This window comes from Copadichromis virginalis, linkage group LG5 (assembly GCF_057382275.1).
Source record: "Copadichromis virginalis isolate Kocher_CV1m ecotype Utaka linkage group LG5, C_Virginalis_male_GT1.1, whole genome shotgun sequence".
Taxonomy (NCBI): domain Eukaryota; kingdom Metazoa; phylum Chordata; class Actinopteri; order Cichliformes; family Cichlidae; genus Copadichromis; species Copadichromis virginalis.
In genome coordinates this window covers 22,588,281-22,603,691 of record NC_140622.1, presented here as the reverse complement: position 1 = coordinate 22,603,691, position 15,411 = coordinate 22,588,281, and the positions used below count along the sequence as shown (strand labels likewise).

General features: G+C 37.1%; 1 protein-coding gene across 1 annotated transcript in view; it reads right to left on the bottom strand.

The window, feature by feature from the left end:
• The window catches only part of LOC146709700 (uncharacterized), a 35,266-nt gene that overhangs the window by 14,410 nt on the left and 5,445 nt on the right, over nt 1–15,411 (bottom strand). The window contains exons 3-7 of the mRNA XM_085457951.1: nt 5,420–5,488; nt 4,805–5,098; nt 1,579–1,872; nt 1,001–1,294; nt 37–117 (exon numbers count right to left, since the gene is read on the bottom strand). Coding sequence (XP_085314077.1) covers nt 37–117; nt 1,001–1,294; nt 1,579–1,872; nt 4,805–5,098; nt 5,420–5,488 — 1,032 coding nt within the window. The remainder of the gene's footprint in view (nt 1–36; nt 118–1,000; nt 1,295–1,578; nt 1,873–4,804; nt 5,099–5,419; nt 5,489–15,411) is intronic.

Here is a 15,411-nt window from a genome sequence, read left to right as displayed (position 1 = left end):
ACCTAGACATTTTTTATTCACTTATAAAATTCTTACCAATACTTGTTCTTCTCCTGATTGTGTCACTTGTAAAGTTCGTGGAAAGAGAAGGAGCAGAGGTCAAAGTGATTTTTTCTGCTGCAATAAAAGAAGATGGTGTTGTGGTTGTTCCGTTACTTTCGTTTCTTATGGATTCACCACAAAAGGCATTTTCCATTCATGACTGCAATACTGCCATACCACAGCACAGTGTCAATGTTTTACACTTAACATTAAACTTTAAATGTGGTCGAAGATTTCTTTTCTGATGTATTAATCACATATTTCAACCATATCACTTTAGTATAGCAAGATCACTCCTGTCACCAGTTGTATGCATGCATGTAGAATGTTATCACAAGTGGGGCCCATATTTATTGCACCTTCACAGAGGGCACCCTGCTCAAGGGAGGTGACTGGTGGTCGTAACTTTTCTTAGAGTGGGAGGGGGTCAAGGATGAGCTGGACTGAAGGCAAAGGGATATATGATGTGCTGTTTAATGTTCTTTGTTTGAGAGTGTCTGTGTGGGTATATAAGATGAGCAACCCCGCACAAACTTCAGAGATCATCCTAGTGTTTGGCTGGGATGTTTCTCTCCACATTCCAATGTGTTTATTAAACCGACTTCAAATCAAGCTCACTGGGTGTGTTGAAGGTTATTGTTAAAACTTCCACAACAAAAATGAAAACAATATTTTTTTGCTGCCGTCTGATGTCAGTGCATAATACTGAATGCAGTATAAATACATCTATTGGTGCTCAGAATTCCGCTCTCTGGACAGTCTTTAATCAATTCAACAAATACGCAATTTATTTAAGAATCAAATTATGTATCACCTCTTAACATCTGTTACATTACAAGGTAAACAGAGCCTTATAAACAATCAGGTTTTAGCTTCTCTTTTTGGTTTGTAAAATCTAAAAATATATGCACATACTGTACTGAGGTATAATACAGAGCAGCACAGTATGATCACTTACGTTGTATGCTGATGGAGTATATGTTACTGTGAGCAGATTCATATTGTCCTCCTTTACGCTGTAACATGTAAAAACATGTCACTTCAACCTCAGCAGGTGAACTCTGCTGTGCCATAGAGAGGAGCTCAGTTGCTGTAAGTGTCTGCTGACAGGAGATGGACGTAGATTTTCTTCCTCTCATAAAGTACAAAAAACATTCCGACGCAGAAACAGAAGATGGAGTCTGACAGTTCACTGTGACTGATTCTGTTTCTGTGACCATCCGTGGATTTACGGTCAGTTCAGGCCAAGGAACTAAAAAAAAAAAATTGGCTAAGTTAAATAGGAAAATTGTGAATTTACTTTGAAATAAAATCTAACAATAGAAACTGCTTTAGAAATTTTACTTGCTAGAAATGAAGTCTTAAATTAATTCAGTCATTTGGCATTTTATTTCTGAACAAAACTCTACATCCTTCCATAAAATCCTTTAAATAAAATAAAGATTTATAAATATTAGCTTTTAGCTTTCTTCTTTGGTTTTGAAAAACAAAAAAATATATTCACAGACTGTACTGAGGTATAATATGACCACTTACTTTTTATACTGATGGAAGATATGTTACTGTGAGGGGACTGGTATTGTCCTCCTTTATGCTCTGAGCTGTAAAAACATGTCACTTCAACCTCAGCAGGTGAACTCTGCTGTGCCAAAGAGAGGAGCTCGGTTCCTGTAAGTGTCTGCTGACAAGAGATGGACGTAGAATTTCTTCTTCTCATAAAGTACAAAAAACACTGAGTCACATTAACAGATGATGGAGTCTGACAGTTCAATGTGACCGAGTCTGTCTCTATGATCATCCGTGGATCCACTGTCAATTCAGGCCAAGCAGCTAAAAACAGAAACATTTCTTTAATTAAAAATGCAAATCTTTCATTTACAAAGTTGAGAACAGCTTTGTTGTTTTGTACTGATATTGTAGCTTAACATTCACAAATTGGTACTCGGTACTGACCTAAATTACTGGATCGGATATCGGAGAGAAATAAAAACTGTAATCCGATTCATTCAATATCACAAAAGCACCTCACAAAACTTGCAACATAGCGTAACCCAGCTCATAACCTTAGAACGTCAGATGAGTATGCATCACGTGATAGACTGGTTGTGGCGTGCAAGACCTGTCGGCGGTCTGGTTGAGCATTTGGAGCCTCGCTGCGTGCTGCCAAAAACTGATTTTCAATGTTTCTGTGTATTTTTTATGTGTGATATCTGTACGTATGTTCGTAAATAGACTTCGGTGAACAGGGTTTACAAAGGGGTTATATATAGAATTACAAAAATTATCTGTTTTTCAAGTATCTTTACAACTCTGTGTTATTGTACTTACATTATAACCAATCTGGTCATTTATCCCCACTTAAAATATTTTTACAGAACTATTGTAATATTTGCTGCCATTTTTGCTGTCCTCTTGGGCAGCTTACTCTTACAAAAGTGTACAAATGTTAATGAGATTTTTTTTAACTGCATAAATAAAGGTTATATAAAAGTCACTGCCAAAAACTGATTGCGGCTTCTACCTTGTTACACGAATGTTGTTTGTGGCTCAAGATGACTTTATGTCATCCATAAGGGATGCATTTGACATATGTTTCACATATTATAACCCAACAAGTTACTTATAGCAGTTTAAATACGAGCAATCAGTTTTTGGCAAATACCGGAAATCAGTTTTTGGCAGACAATCACTTTTTGCACAACATCAGCATTTAATCTCCGAGAAAGGTATCCCAGAGAAGTAAAGCAAGTGTGTAAGTTTATCTCTAAATGTTTGTAAAGAATTCCCAGTGAATGCTGGGACTGCCTCTCATTCTCTCCCTCTCCTGCTGCTACTTTAATTATGAAACTGATCAATGATCAGCTGATTGGCTTGTCTATCGCGAGTCCCGTCTCTCTTGTTAGTTTATAACCCCACTTTGTGCCAGAAAGAGGAAACCAGCGGACGTTTAAGCTTGATAAGCTGTTGTTAGAATTTATTTAATATTACTTTCTACACCAGGATCCTTTTCTAAGTAGCTGACAGCTTGTAACTGTGCAGGGGCGGATCTAGCAAAGTTTTTCCAGGGGGTCAGGTAGGGCATTAACAGGGAAAGGGGGGCACAAAAACATACTTTTATTTCTAATTGTCATGTCTAGCTTTTAATAAATACATATCTGAATCTTACACCCAAAGTTTTAATTTGATGTAAAATGTGTAGAAATCCATTACTATATATAGGAACTATTAAGTCAAATTTATAACCTACTAAGCTATAGTACCTTTTCCTTTTGGAAGATGCCATCTGTGCAGTCTGCAATTCTATTGAAGAAAGATGTTGAATCTATTTAATTATTGTAGAAAAATTATTGATTTCTGTGCATTTTTTTTACACGTGCATTAAATTAAAGTTAATTACGTCAATTAAGCATTATGAGGCGAAGGGTGGGCCGTGGTTCTCTACTTTTTTTTTTTTGGCTTGGAGTTGGCAACCCTATTAGTTAGGTTGCTTAATATTTCCGCCAAGTACTCTTTAAAATACCAGAATAGGGAGGATGGTGTAGGTTTAAGTTTATTAGATTGATCAGTATTGCTGAACTATGAAATATTTTGGGTGCAGTGTATTTTTTGCATACAGGTATAACAGAATAGCTTTAGTTTTGTTTGATTTTTATACTTGAGTATGAACTTATACAAAATGCAGCAAGATATAAAAAAACATTTTATTGATTATAAAATACGCTATATTTGATTTATATCCAAATTTATGATATTGGTATCAGTATTGGACATAAAAAAGTGGTATGTGCCATCTCTAATTAGTACATCACTGTATTATTTACTCACATTATGTGATGACTGCTGTCACAGTTCTGGGTCAGTTTGACCCAGTATTTTGAGTTGTTATGTTTTGGTGTGTTTTTGCATTTTGGATTCTTTTCTTATTATGATGATGATTATGACTCTATGTTTCGGTTATTCTTGTTTAGGGATTAGTTCGTAGGTTTTCGTGTTCTCATGTTTATTGCAGGTTTAGTTCAGTGTCTAGTCTGTCTCTCTGTGTCGTGTCTGCGTTTTTGTTTAGTGGTGTCTTGTTTCCTGTTTTACTCTGACGGTTCATGTTCCCGTCTTATGTCAGTTTTTCTAGCTTTGTTCCCCCTGTCTTATTAGGTCTTATTCCTCCCAGCTGTGTTCCCCTTCTGTCTCTAATTCCTTGATGACTTCCTCAGTGTATTTAAGCCCAGTATGTCTTTGTGTCAGTGTCAGATTGTCTGTTATCCTCACCTCGTATTTTCGTAGTTTCCCTTATTGTGACACTGTGTTTCATAGCCTGCTTAGTTACTCTGTGTTTATAGTTTTTTCCATAGTTCCTTCACAGAGTGTCTTAGCCTTTTTAGTTCACACAGTGTTCTCTGTCTTCTTAGTTTTCCCAGTTTCAGTGTTCCCTAGTGTTTTTGTTATGCCTTCAGCCACAATAAAGGCTTGCCTTATTTTGGAAACCTAGTTCTGTCTCTTGGGTCTGCCTCATTCTTCACACCGGTGCACCCCGCCGTGACAGACTGCTGTCATTTACTCACTAGAATTTTTTTCTTAAATCACTTCAAGTAGTTAGCAAGAATAAAACTGGACATCCCTCCTAATTTATGTTACAATTAACAAAAAAAAAAAAAAAAAGCTCTATAAACATCAAGGTTTAGCATCATACTTAGTTTTAAAAAACTAAAGAACATTTGCACATCCTACACTGAGGCATAATATAGAGCAGCACAGTGTAATCACTTACTTTGTATGCTGATGGAAGATATGCTGCTGTGAGGAGACTGGTTTTGTCCTCCTTTATGCTCTGAGCTGTAAAAACATGTCACTTCAACCTCAGCAGGTGAACTCTGCTGTGCCATAGAGAGGAGCTCGGTTCCTGTAAGTGTCTGCTGACAGGAGATGGACGTAGAATTTCTTCTTCTCGTAAAGTACAAAAAACACTCCGACACATTAACAGAAGATGGTGTCTGACAGTTCACTGTAAATGAATATGGCTCTATGCTCATCCGTGGATTCACTCTAAGTTTGGGACGGGGGGCTAAAAAAAATGCAAACATTTCTCAAGTTAAATAAACCAAGGTTTTATTTACTTGACAATAAAATGTAATAATAGAAAACACTCAGGGAGTACATTGCAGTAGCATTTACTCACTTTGTATGATGAGTGCTGACATGTTACTCACTGGAGATTTATCTATAAAAGTGTAATAACAGGTCAGTTCAACTGTAACAGGTGAACTTTGATGTATCCATGACAGAAATTGAGACCCTGTCAGAGTCCGCAGACAAGGAGCTGTTTTGGCAGTTTTATCTCCTGAAATGAGAAAATAACACGCAGAGACAGGAAGAGGATTCTGACAGTTCACTGTGACTGAGTCTGTCTCTGTGATCATCAGCGGGCTCACTGTCAGTTTAGGTGGACGAAGATCTGAAAAATTAAAGTATAAGTTAGATTATTTCAATAGATTTACATCCATATTACTTATTTTACATTATATATAAACTAGTGTGTATAAGTGAGCACTGAGATATTAATAAACTCTATAAATATTGCTGAAACATAATATTAACTGTGTATGGTAGTATTACAAAAAGTATTCATGATGAGCAAAGCTGAGTTACTGTGGAGAAGCTCTGGAGACAAAACAGAAAAAAATGACCGATTCTTATATAGGGCTTTTCTCTGCTCTCCCAGAGCACTCAAAGCGCTTACAAACGTCTGATGAAGGGATAAAAACATGAAAATAAGACTGACCTTGTGCTTTGATTTCATGAAAGGAATCTGAAGAAGGAAGAAAGAAAAGATAAAACAAATTGAACAATAAAAAGATTAAAAATTTCAACTAGTGTTAGAGGTCTGACATAAACAAGTGACACATGCTAACAGCCATTATGAGTGAGCCCATATTAAGGACCATATGGCATGAACAACAAATGAACCTGGTAAGAAGTTTAACTTACACATGAGAACAACTAGCAGCAGGAGATCAGCCATGATTAAAAGAACAATGTGACTGTGCAGAACAGACTACAGCAGTCTGACTGCTCTGACTCTCACCTACATTAAATGTCATCAAGAGAACTTTATTTCAGGAAAACCACAGCCTTCACATTACCTGCCCACAGTGAGACACACTTCACAAAGACGTGCAATGATACACTTTTTTAAACCCTCACCCGTTTAACTAGAATATTTTTAATTGACCCTTTTGTAGGTACAGAAAAGTTAAATTGTTTATTGGTCATATGTGCTGCTTTGCTATTGTGTCTCTTAGAGGCCCTTATTCATTAGAATGATAGGAAGACTAATACATACATGCTTATTATCACATACATCTCGTTGCATCATATAAATACATTTTTTCAATGTTTTGGTGGAGGGTTGTTATCATGTTGGCCCGAATAGATTATCAATGAACTTTTAAGATGCTGTTACATATTTATTAAAACCTTCCACCTCATTCATAAACATGTCATTGTGTGCTGACTGCAGCTTTGTATTTAGCATAGAAATATCAGTGAAAACGTTTAAAAACACACTGTAAATGAGCATGTTTTCTGATGTGTTTTTCTCAAATAAATTGTTTGTTCTTTTCAAATGATTTTTCACACTCACTGTAGCTGATTATCTGTTTGAATGCTGTTGTCACCACACGATCTTAATCAGCAAACATCAGCTTACAGGAAATGGATACTATTTTGTATGGTTGTATACTCTTTTTATAGTGTTATATGATTACATTTTTGCAGTTGGTGTGATAAAATAAAAACATTTATGCACTCAGTATTGAAATGCTGATGTTAGACAAAGACATGCAGTCTTTAGTCACAACTCAAGTTCCCACATCTCTGTGAACTTTAGCACAGCTCAGGTGCTTTGATCTAAATTCAATATGCTGACAATCCATGTTACTTGTGGCTGTTATTATTCATTAGGTGTTTAGTTTGTGGTCACATAATGCACTAAACATGTTGCATATCGTGTGATGCCTCACTTTGTTCCTTAAAGTCATGCTTGCAGAAAAAAAACAGTTTTCACTCTAACTGGCCGAAGTAAGACACATGCAGTGTTGGGGAGTAACGGAATACATGTACCGCCGTTACGTATTTAAAATACAAAATATGAGTAACTGTATTCCGTTACAGTTACCGTTTAAAAAGGTGGTATTCAGAATACAGTTACTTTGCTGAATTAAAGGGATTACACAGCAGTATTTTCCTGTTTCATATGTTCGGCTAATGGAAATGCCCTCTCTAATTTTGGTTTCCATGCCCCAAACAAAACACGCATTAAGAGGCTCCAATGCCTGTGTCTCAATCTCGCGGCCCATGTCACCTCTACTTGCGGCCCGCATAATGATGTGAAGAAATATTTTAAAAAAAATATTCACAAAAATGATTTAATATGAAGGCAATAGGCAGAGTGTTACAGGCATAGCCCTAAAGAATCTAGCTTCATGGGCAGTGTAGTCCGTGCTGCAGGGAGAATGGACTGTCATACCCGTTATGTGTCTGTGAGCGCGAGGAGGGAGAAAAAGGAAAAGTACGAGCTGTCACGGAGCAGAAGCGGGAGATGGAAGCATGTAAATATAATAATAACCACTGCAGCCAAAAAGAGTGCCTGACGAGCCGAGCTGTAAGTAAGCTATTAAGACTCGACTGTACACTTTTTTCGTGTTTTTCTCTGAAACAATAAGTTCCGTTGGAGCAGCCTTTCAAAGCCTCTCTCTGTCTCTCGCTAGCAAAGTTGACCCAGACAACAAAGTAAAGCTAGTTTTCGGCTACGAGCCCGACATGGAACCTGACGTATTAGCCAGACGTCCCTTTACTACGGTTCGGAGCCGCGGACCTGTTTTATATACGAGATCGCTGCAAAAAGTGCAGCCTTACCTAATGTCCACCCTACTGTTACTCATTTTATATTAAGACTTAAAAATCTAGTCAGTATTGGTATGGCGAATACCTTCAGTAAAAGTAAGAATTCACACAGCAATAGTACATTCATGTAGTTGTAAAAAGCATGATAATATAATAGGTAATCCAGAGTATTCCGTTACGTTACTCTCATTGAGTAACATAACGGAATACGTTACAAAATACATTTTGGGGCATGTATTCTGTAATCGTTAGTGGAATACATTTTAAAAGTAACCTTCGCAACACTGGACACACATCACATAACATGCTATGATACACTTTTAAAATCTTCACAAATGTAACTACAATATATGTAGCTAAATATATTTTAGTGCGTCAGATCAATGTGGTATCTTGTTAGCATAAATAGATTATTAATTAAGATGCTGACACACTTATTTTGATTTAGGTATTTATTTAGTGATCACATAATGCACTGAAAATGTTAACAGCACTACAATGATAAAGTGTGTGATACCTCACTTTGTTCGTGGAAGTCATGTTGTCTTTGTGTCATGGTTTGAAATACTTGCCTCAGTTCTAATTTAGAAAAAAAATTGACGTCATGCCCTCCTGTCTTTATGCCTGTGCAGTGTGAGGAGAAGACATATGAGCCCCAACAGGAAAAGGATGTGGTGTATTAGTGGGCCAAACACAGAACCCTGACCAAGGAGACTGTGAGAAACTGAAGCTTAACAACTTTAACATAGCTGATATTTGTTTTATTCTTATTTTTGGTTTACATGTTCTGCTTGGTTAGATTTGTTCAACAAAACTTCTTGGTGTTAAGAAAGTTTAGAAATAGACCATTTCACAATGTTAATCATGTGCTACAGAATCTGGCTATTACCCTCTCTTATGTATTAACTGTGTGTGTTCCCCTCGCTAATATCTCAGTGTTCCACCATTTTAAAAATCCCAACTGTTATCTGAGTCTTTTCTGTTTCTATGAGTCTGTATAGTTGTTTTTGTCTGTGGAATGTGAGGCAGAATTAATATAAACAATCCAGCAGAAGTAACATTACTATGACCTATGAATGTCTATTCAGTGTATTTTGTTTTGCGAACTATAGCAAAGGCCTCAACACACACGGCCAACATGATAAACCTTTGGCAAGTAGGATAAATTAAAAAGAGACCATATAAAGTAAAAAGCTTTCACTGTGAGCACAGCAGCTCCGAACTGCTGTTCAAACCTCGTCATTGGGATGTTCAACCAATGAGATTAAAGTTTGTCTTAAAGGAAACTAAAACAGGCTGTGGCTAAACTGAGGGGCTTAACCAGGGTACCTAAATAACCTCCACTAATCTAAAAACAACTGACCTGAAAATGAGCGTACAAGATCTTATGAAGCAGTGAAAGCAGAAAACAAAAATAAAGCAAGTAAATTTAATAATTTAACTACAAAAAATATTAATAAGCAGCAAACAAGAAAGTGATAAACTAGAAAGAAAATAATCTGTTTCTGTGGAGGAAATAAATTATGTATGCGATAAGCGAGTTATACTGAACATGACTTTGTTACAATAATGGAAATGTAGAAGCTAGTGGTTTCAGAACCTGATTCTCAGAAAGCCAGAACTAAACATTAAGTGTCAAGGTGTGGGAATGAGCAGTCCAGAATACGAAGCTTCTTGAGCAAAGACAGTGAAATGTATTTACAGTGAGATAATGATGGAACAGTTTTGTACACTCTTCCCAAAAGATGGCTCCAAAGTGATGGAAGCACACATTTCCGCAAAAGCAAAAACCAACACACATGGAGTTGGAGAGGGGGAGGGAGAAGCAACATCCACACAGACACAACAGGCAGGCCGACCAGTGAGAACTGCCAGACCATGATATTAAGTTAAGTTTGATATTCACTATGATATATTTAGATAAAGTCTGCATCAGTGTTGGCTAACAGGTACAGACTGGTTTACAGGTTTATTCATAACTACATATTATTAAGCATTAGTAAGATATTACTAATAATGAATTAATCATTTGTAAAGCTTTGCTTTTTATTAGTGTTCAACTTATAAAAAATAAAATAGGTTGTTAGTGAGCCTTTAGACTTTGATGGAGCCGCTATTTCCACCTGATTGACAAACATGACTGTCAACATGTCCTGGCTGTAACATCACATTTACCATAAAAACACAATACTATACCCTTTTCAGAAAAGACAGTAAACAAGCATTTTTATCTGTGTCTCAACTTTTTCCTTATTTGTAAACTGGTAATCTGGTTTAAATGTCCACATTGATGATAATATGCAGCTGTTTCATGGCCTGAATGTCACACAAAAGTACAGCGTTTTAAGGTAACATAAGACTTTATTGATCCCCCGGATAGGAAATTTGTGCGTTTCCTCAGTTCAGGTACAGATAGCAGAAGAAAAATACAAATAAAATACAAACAAATACAAAATAAGTAAGATAATACACTATGTACAACAGTAGCATACACAGTATGTGATTATGGATAGAGGGTTGTGGAAATATGCAAGACATAAATTTAACTATTCTACCACTACTATTACCATGCAAGTAATAGATATACAAAATAATACAATACAGCTTTTTTTATATAGCACATTTAAAACCAGAGGTGCGCCAAAGTGTTTCACAAAATCCAGTAAAAGCAGTAATAAAATACAAATAAGCTAACAGGTGGAAGACATAAATTAACCAAGCAAACAAAGTAAGAAGATATCAAATTAAACTGAAAGGTTAAAACAATACAAAACCTTGTCCAACAAAACAAACGAAGAGGGGTTGCATGAGGGAACACTGAAAAGATGCATACACTAAACAGCCGAAAAGGCTAAGCTAAAATAAGTTTCCAATCAAGATTTAAAAGTCTGGATCAAATCAGATGCGCGAATAGCTTGTGGGAGACTGTTCCAGAGGTTAGGTGCAACTGAAGCGAAGGCACGGTCACTTCGGGTCTTCAGCTGTGACCTAGGTTGCACCAAGAGGAATTGGCCTGATGATCTCAGTGCTCTCCTAGGAATATACAAGCTGAGAAGATCAGTAAGGTAACTAGGCACGGTATTATTTATTATTTTAAAAGTAAGCAGTAAGGTTTTAAAATCAATGCGATATTTAATGGGAAGCCAGTGAGGTCAGGGAGAATTGGGGTAATTGACTCAAACCTACCAGTTCCATTTAAGAGGCATGCGCTCAGCTTGCCTGCAGACATGTCGTAGAGCTTGTGTGGAATCATTTAACCAGGGTTGGGAGCAGCTACTAGGTCGTTTCACTTTTATTGGGGCCACGGAGTCCAGCATAGATGAGCATGTGTTACATAAAGAGTTGGCGAAACGACTAAAGAAGGCAGATTTTTAAAAAGCAGCCGAAAATTCAGCCACTGTCTAAGAATTGATTTTATGTACAAGATGTCGATGGCCCTCAAAGTTAAGATCCGTTTTGCATAACTTAGCATTAAAGATGACTGGAAAGTGGTCGGAAATTCCAACATTGCTAGTATCCCTAACACAAATGTCCAAACCATTAGAGAGAACCAAATCAAGAGTGTGACCTTTGGAGTGAGTTGGACCATTTACCCACTAAAGTTAAAAGAATCAGCTAAGGCAAGGAAATCCTTGGCAAGCAGATCTTGTCTTTACAACAAATATGAATGTTAAAATCACCAGTAATAAGAACACAATCATAATTTAAGCAAAGAGATCCTAAACGGTCAGCAAAGTCATAGATAAAAGACTTTAAAAGATTATATTTCAGGCGACGGTAGATCACAGCACAGAGTGTCGGGGGGATTTCTAAGTGAACTTCTCAAACCTGATTCTTCTACGGAACTAAAGGGCTTCAAGTTTCCCATACGTTTGGATCGAGATCCCAGAGCTACCCAGAAATCCCACGGAAATGGTGTAAAAATGTGACCATCTGTAAACAAGCATGTCTGCCTGACATTGCGCTCCTCTCTGTCTTTGAGGCCATTTTATCTGTCGAGGGAATTCCCACAGATCAACGTCACCGTTGTTTACATCCATCCTAGAGCGAATCCAAAGAATGCAACTGACACTATCTCCAACGTTATCCACTCACTACAATCTCTCTCTCCTGAGGCCCCTAATATTGTTCTTGGGGACTTTAATTGCTGTGACTTGACGAAAACATTGGGCAGTTTTTATCAGTATGTGAACTGTCCGACACGCTTCAATAAGACTCTGGATATATGTTATGGTTCCATAAAAGATACATATACATCTGTGGCAGGCCCCGCCCTTGGATCCTCGGATCACAACACGTGCATCTCTTGCCAGTTTATAAGACTGTGCTGAGGAGAGAGAAGGTGAGGAAACACCACATAAAGGTTTGGAGTGATGACGCCTCTTTAGCCCTGCAGGGCTGCTTTGACTGTACAGACTGGACGGTGTTTACAGAATCATGCAGAGACATTAATGTACTCACTGACGTTGTCTGCAGCTATATCTCCTTTTGCAGAGATATGATTACTCCTTCAAAAGTTGTGCATTTTTTCCTAATAAGAAAACCATGGTCTTCAAAAGCTCTTATGAGGCTTATTCGTGAAAGGAAAAAAAAGCTTTTATTAAAGCAAATATCTCAAAAGTTAGAGAAATTAGGAAGGAGGTCAGATCAGAAATTAAAAAAGCCAAAATAAAATACAACGATAAGGTAGAGTCGGAGATGGGTAGCAATGACTTAAGGGTTGCCTATGCAGGCATGAAACACATGACTGGTCATTGTCACAGTGTCATTGTCACAAGTCTCCCTGGTTTTAGTTCAGACTCTCGGTTAGCCAATGAGCTGAATAGATTTTATTTGAGATTTAATGATAATTATAATTTTAGAAACACAGTGGATTTCTTAAAAGAGAGCACCAGAACCCTCCCAGCTTTGTTCTTTGATGATAAAAGGGTGGAAAATCTTTTTAAAATGACTAAGACTAATAAAAGTCCAGGCCCTGATAATATATGTGGCCAGGTGCTTAGAACATGTGCTGAGCTATTATGCAGTATTTTTTAATTATATCTTTCTTTTATCACTTCAGCAACAGAATGTTCCAGAGGTATGGAAAACATCAATTATTTCTCCAGTCACTAAGACCACAAAACCTACATCATTAAATGATTTTAGACCTGTCCCTTTTACATCTTTAATGGTGAAGTCCTTTGAAAAACTTCATCAAGCTTTTCTACTTAGAAAAGCTTATCGACCCACTACAATTTTCATACAGGCCTCGTAGAGGTGTTGATGATGCAGTGGTCACTGTTGAATTTCCTATATCGCCATCTTGATGGCGCCAAACCTCATGCTCAGCTCTTATTTATTGATTTCTCTTCAACTTTTAATAATATCCAGCCACATCTTTTAGCTGATAAACTTCTTAACCAGTTTAAACTTGATTTTAATCTTGTTGGTTGGATTTTAGACTTTTTAACTGACAGATCTCAGTGTGTGAGAGTAAACAGCTGAATTCTTCTACTGGCTCACCACAAGGATGTTGTCTCTCTCCTCTACTATATATTTGTACACTAATGACTGTCGCAGTATATAGGCCAATAGGCATTTCATTAAATATGCAGATGACATTGTAAGCCTCCCTCATGGTGAAGAGGATTCCCATGGGCCTGTTGTTGATGAGTTTGCTTCGTGGTGTGATCAGTCTTTCTTAAAGATCAACACCTTGAAAACCAAGGACATGGTTATTGACTTCAGGAAGACATCCTCCCATCCTGCGCTAACAGTGGTAAATGGTGTAACCATTGAACTGGTGGACAGTTATAAGTATTTGGAGCTTGTTCTTGATAAGGGTCTGCCATTTGAGTCACATCTTGCTGCTACAGTGAAAAAGGTTAAACAAAGACTGTACTTTTTAAGGAGGTTGAGAGGTTTTAATGTTTCATTTTAAATGATGACTCTTTTTTATAAAAATTTTATTGAATCTGTTTTAACCTTCTGTATCATTGCTTGGTATGGTGATATGTCCTCGAATAATAACACCAGACTTAGCAATCTGGTTAAAGTGGCTGGTCAGATTTCAGGGAGGTCTGCCTTGTGGACTTTTATAACAGGCAGGTGCTGAAAAAGACAACCTCTGTCTTGTTTTGTTCAGATCACCCTCTCTTTAATGATTTTCAACTGCTTCCATCAGGCCGTTGTTATAAAGTCCCGGCACTAAAGACAAAGAGACAGATTTTCTTTTGTACAAAGACAGATAAACTTCAGGTCTCTTATGATAGGACTAGCCGCTCGAATATGCAAACTGCTGCTAGAATGGCTAAGGCATCTTTTCTTTCCAAAGTCATTCTGGCTAATGGTCACAACCAGTGTTGGTCAAGTTACTTGAAAAAAGTAATCAGTAACTAATTACTGATTACTTCCCCAAAAAAGTAATCCCGTTACTTTACTGATTACTTATTTTCAAAAGTAATTAATTACTTAGTTACTTAGTTACTTTTTAAAACACGATTTACAACCTGAAGAGGTGATAAAGCGATAGATCTTTCAGCCCAGTTCTACTTTTTCTGCATAATCCATCATACAAAATGTAATAAAATGGAAAAGTCTCTTTTTTTTTTAACTTGTTTTATCAGTTTTAATCTTTTAACTTTATGCATCAAGCAAAAATTTAATTATATGCAACATTCTCTGACTTGAAGAAATTAGTTTAACACTTAAACCTATTTTCTACACATTCCAGCACATAAAATAAAATATTTTTTGTGTTTACACTCACTCTTTCAAATAGATGCAAGTAAAACACAGCAGAAAATAAATAAAGTCAAAGACTCAGTGGTCCTGTTGCTCCATTTTCACCTGTAAAGCAGGACTGCGGTAGGCGGAGGTTTACCCTGGTGCAGGTGTGCCGCGGTCAGTTGAAGAATCCGCGAGTTTCTCTGTGAATTTCCCATTACGTCGTTGCGCACTCGGTGCTTGCTTGGAAGTTTAGGGGTTTTTTTCGCTGTAAAAAGAAGTTTTCTTCCCACGCACGATGGACGCTAATGTTTTTGTCACTTTTTATGGAATCAAACTCAAAGTAAGGTCAGTACTTCCACGCTTTAAACGCTGCACGCTCATACTCTCTCCCACAATCGATATGTGATCCATTGTTGATCTGCACACAGCTGTTGTCACTAATGGCGCACTCGCTTACGTCACTGTCGTGAGACATTCTCGCAAAAAAATCACGGTTTTAGTAACGCAGTAACGCAGCGTTAACGGTAATCTAATTACCGTTTTTGCAATAGTAATCCCTTACTTTACTCGTTACTTGAAAAAAGTAATCAGATTACAGTAACGCGTTACAAGTAACGCGTTACTGCCCATCTCTGGTCACAACCTCCATATGCTATTTAAAATTTTTAATTCTGTTGTTAATCCCTGTTCTGATATGCCTTTACCATATTCACAAGCTCTTTGTGAGCGTTTTCAAATTCTTTTTTTAGATAAGGTTTCATC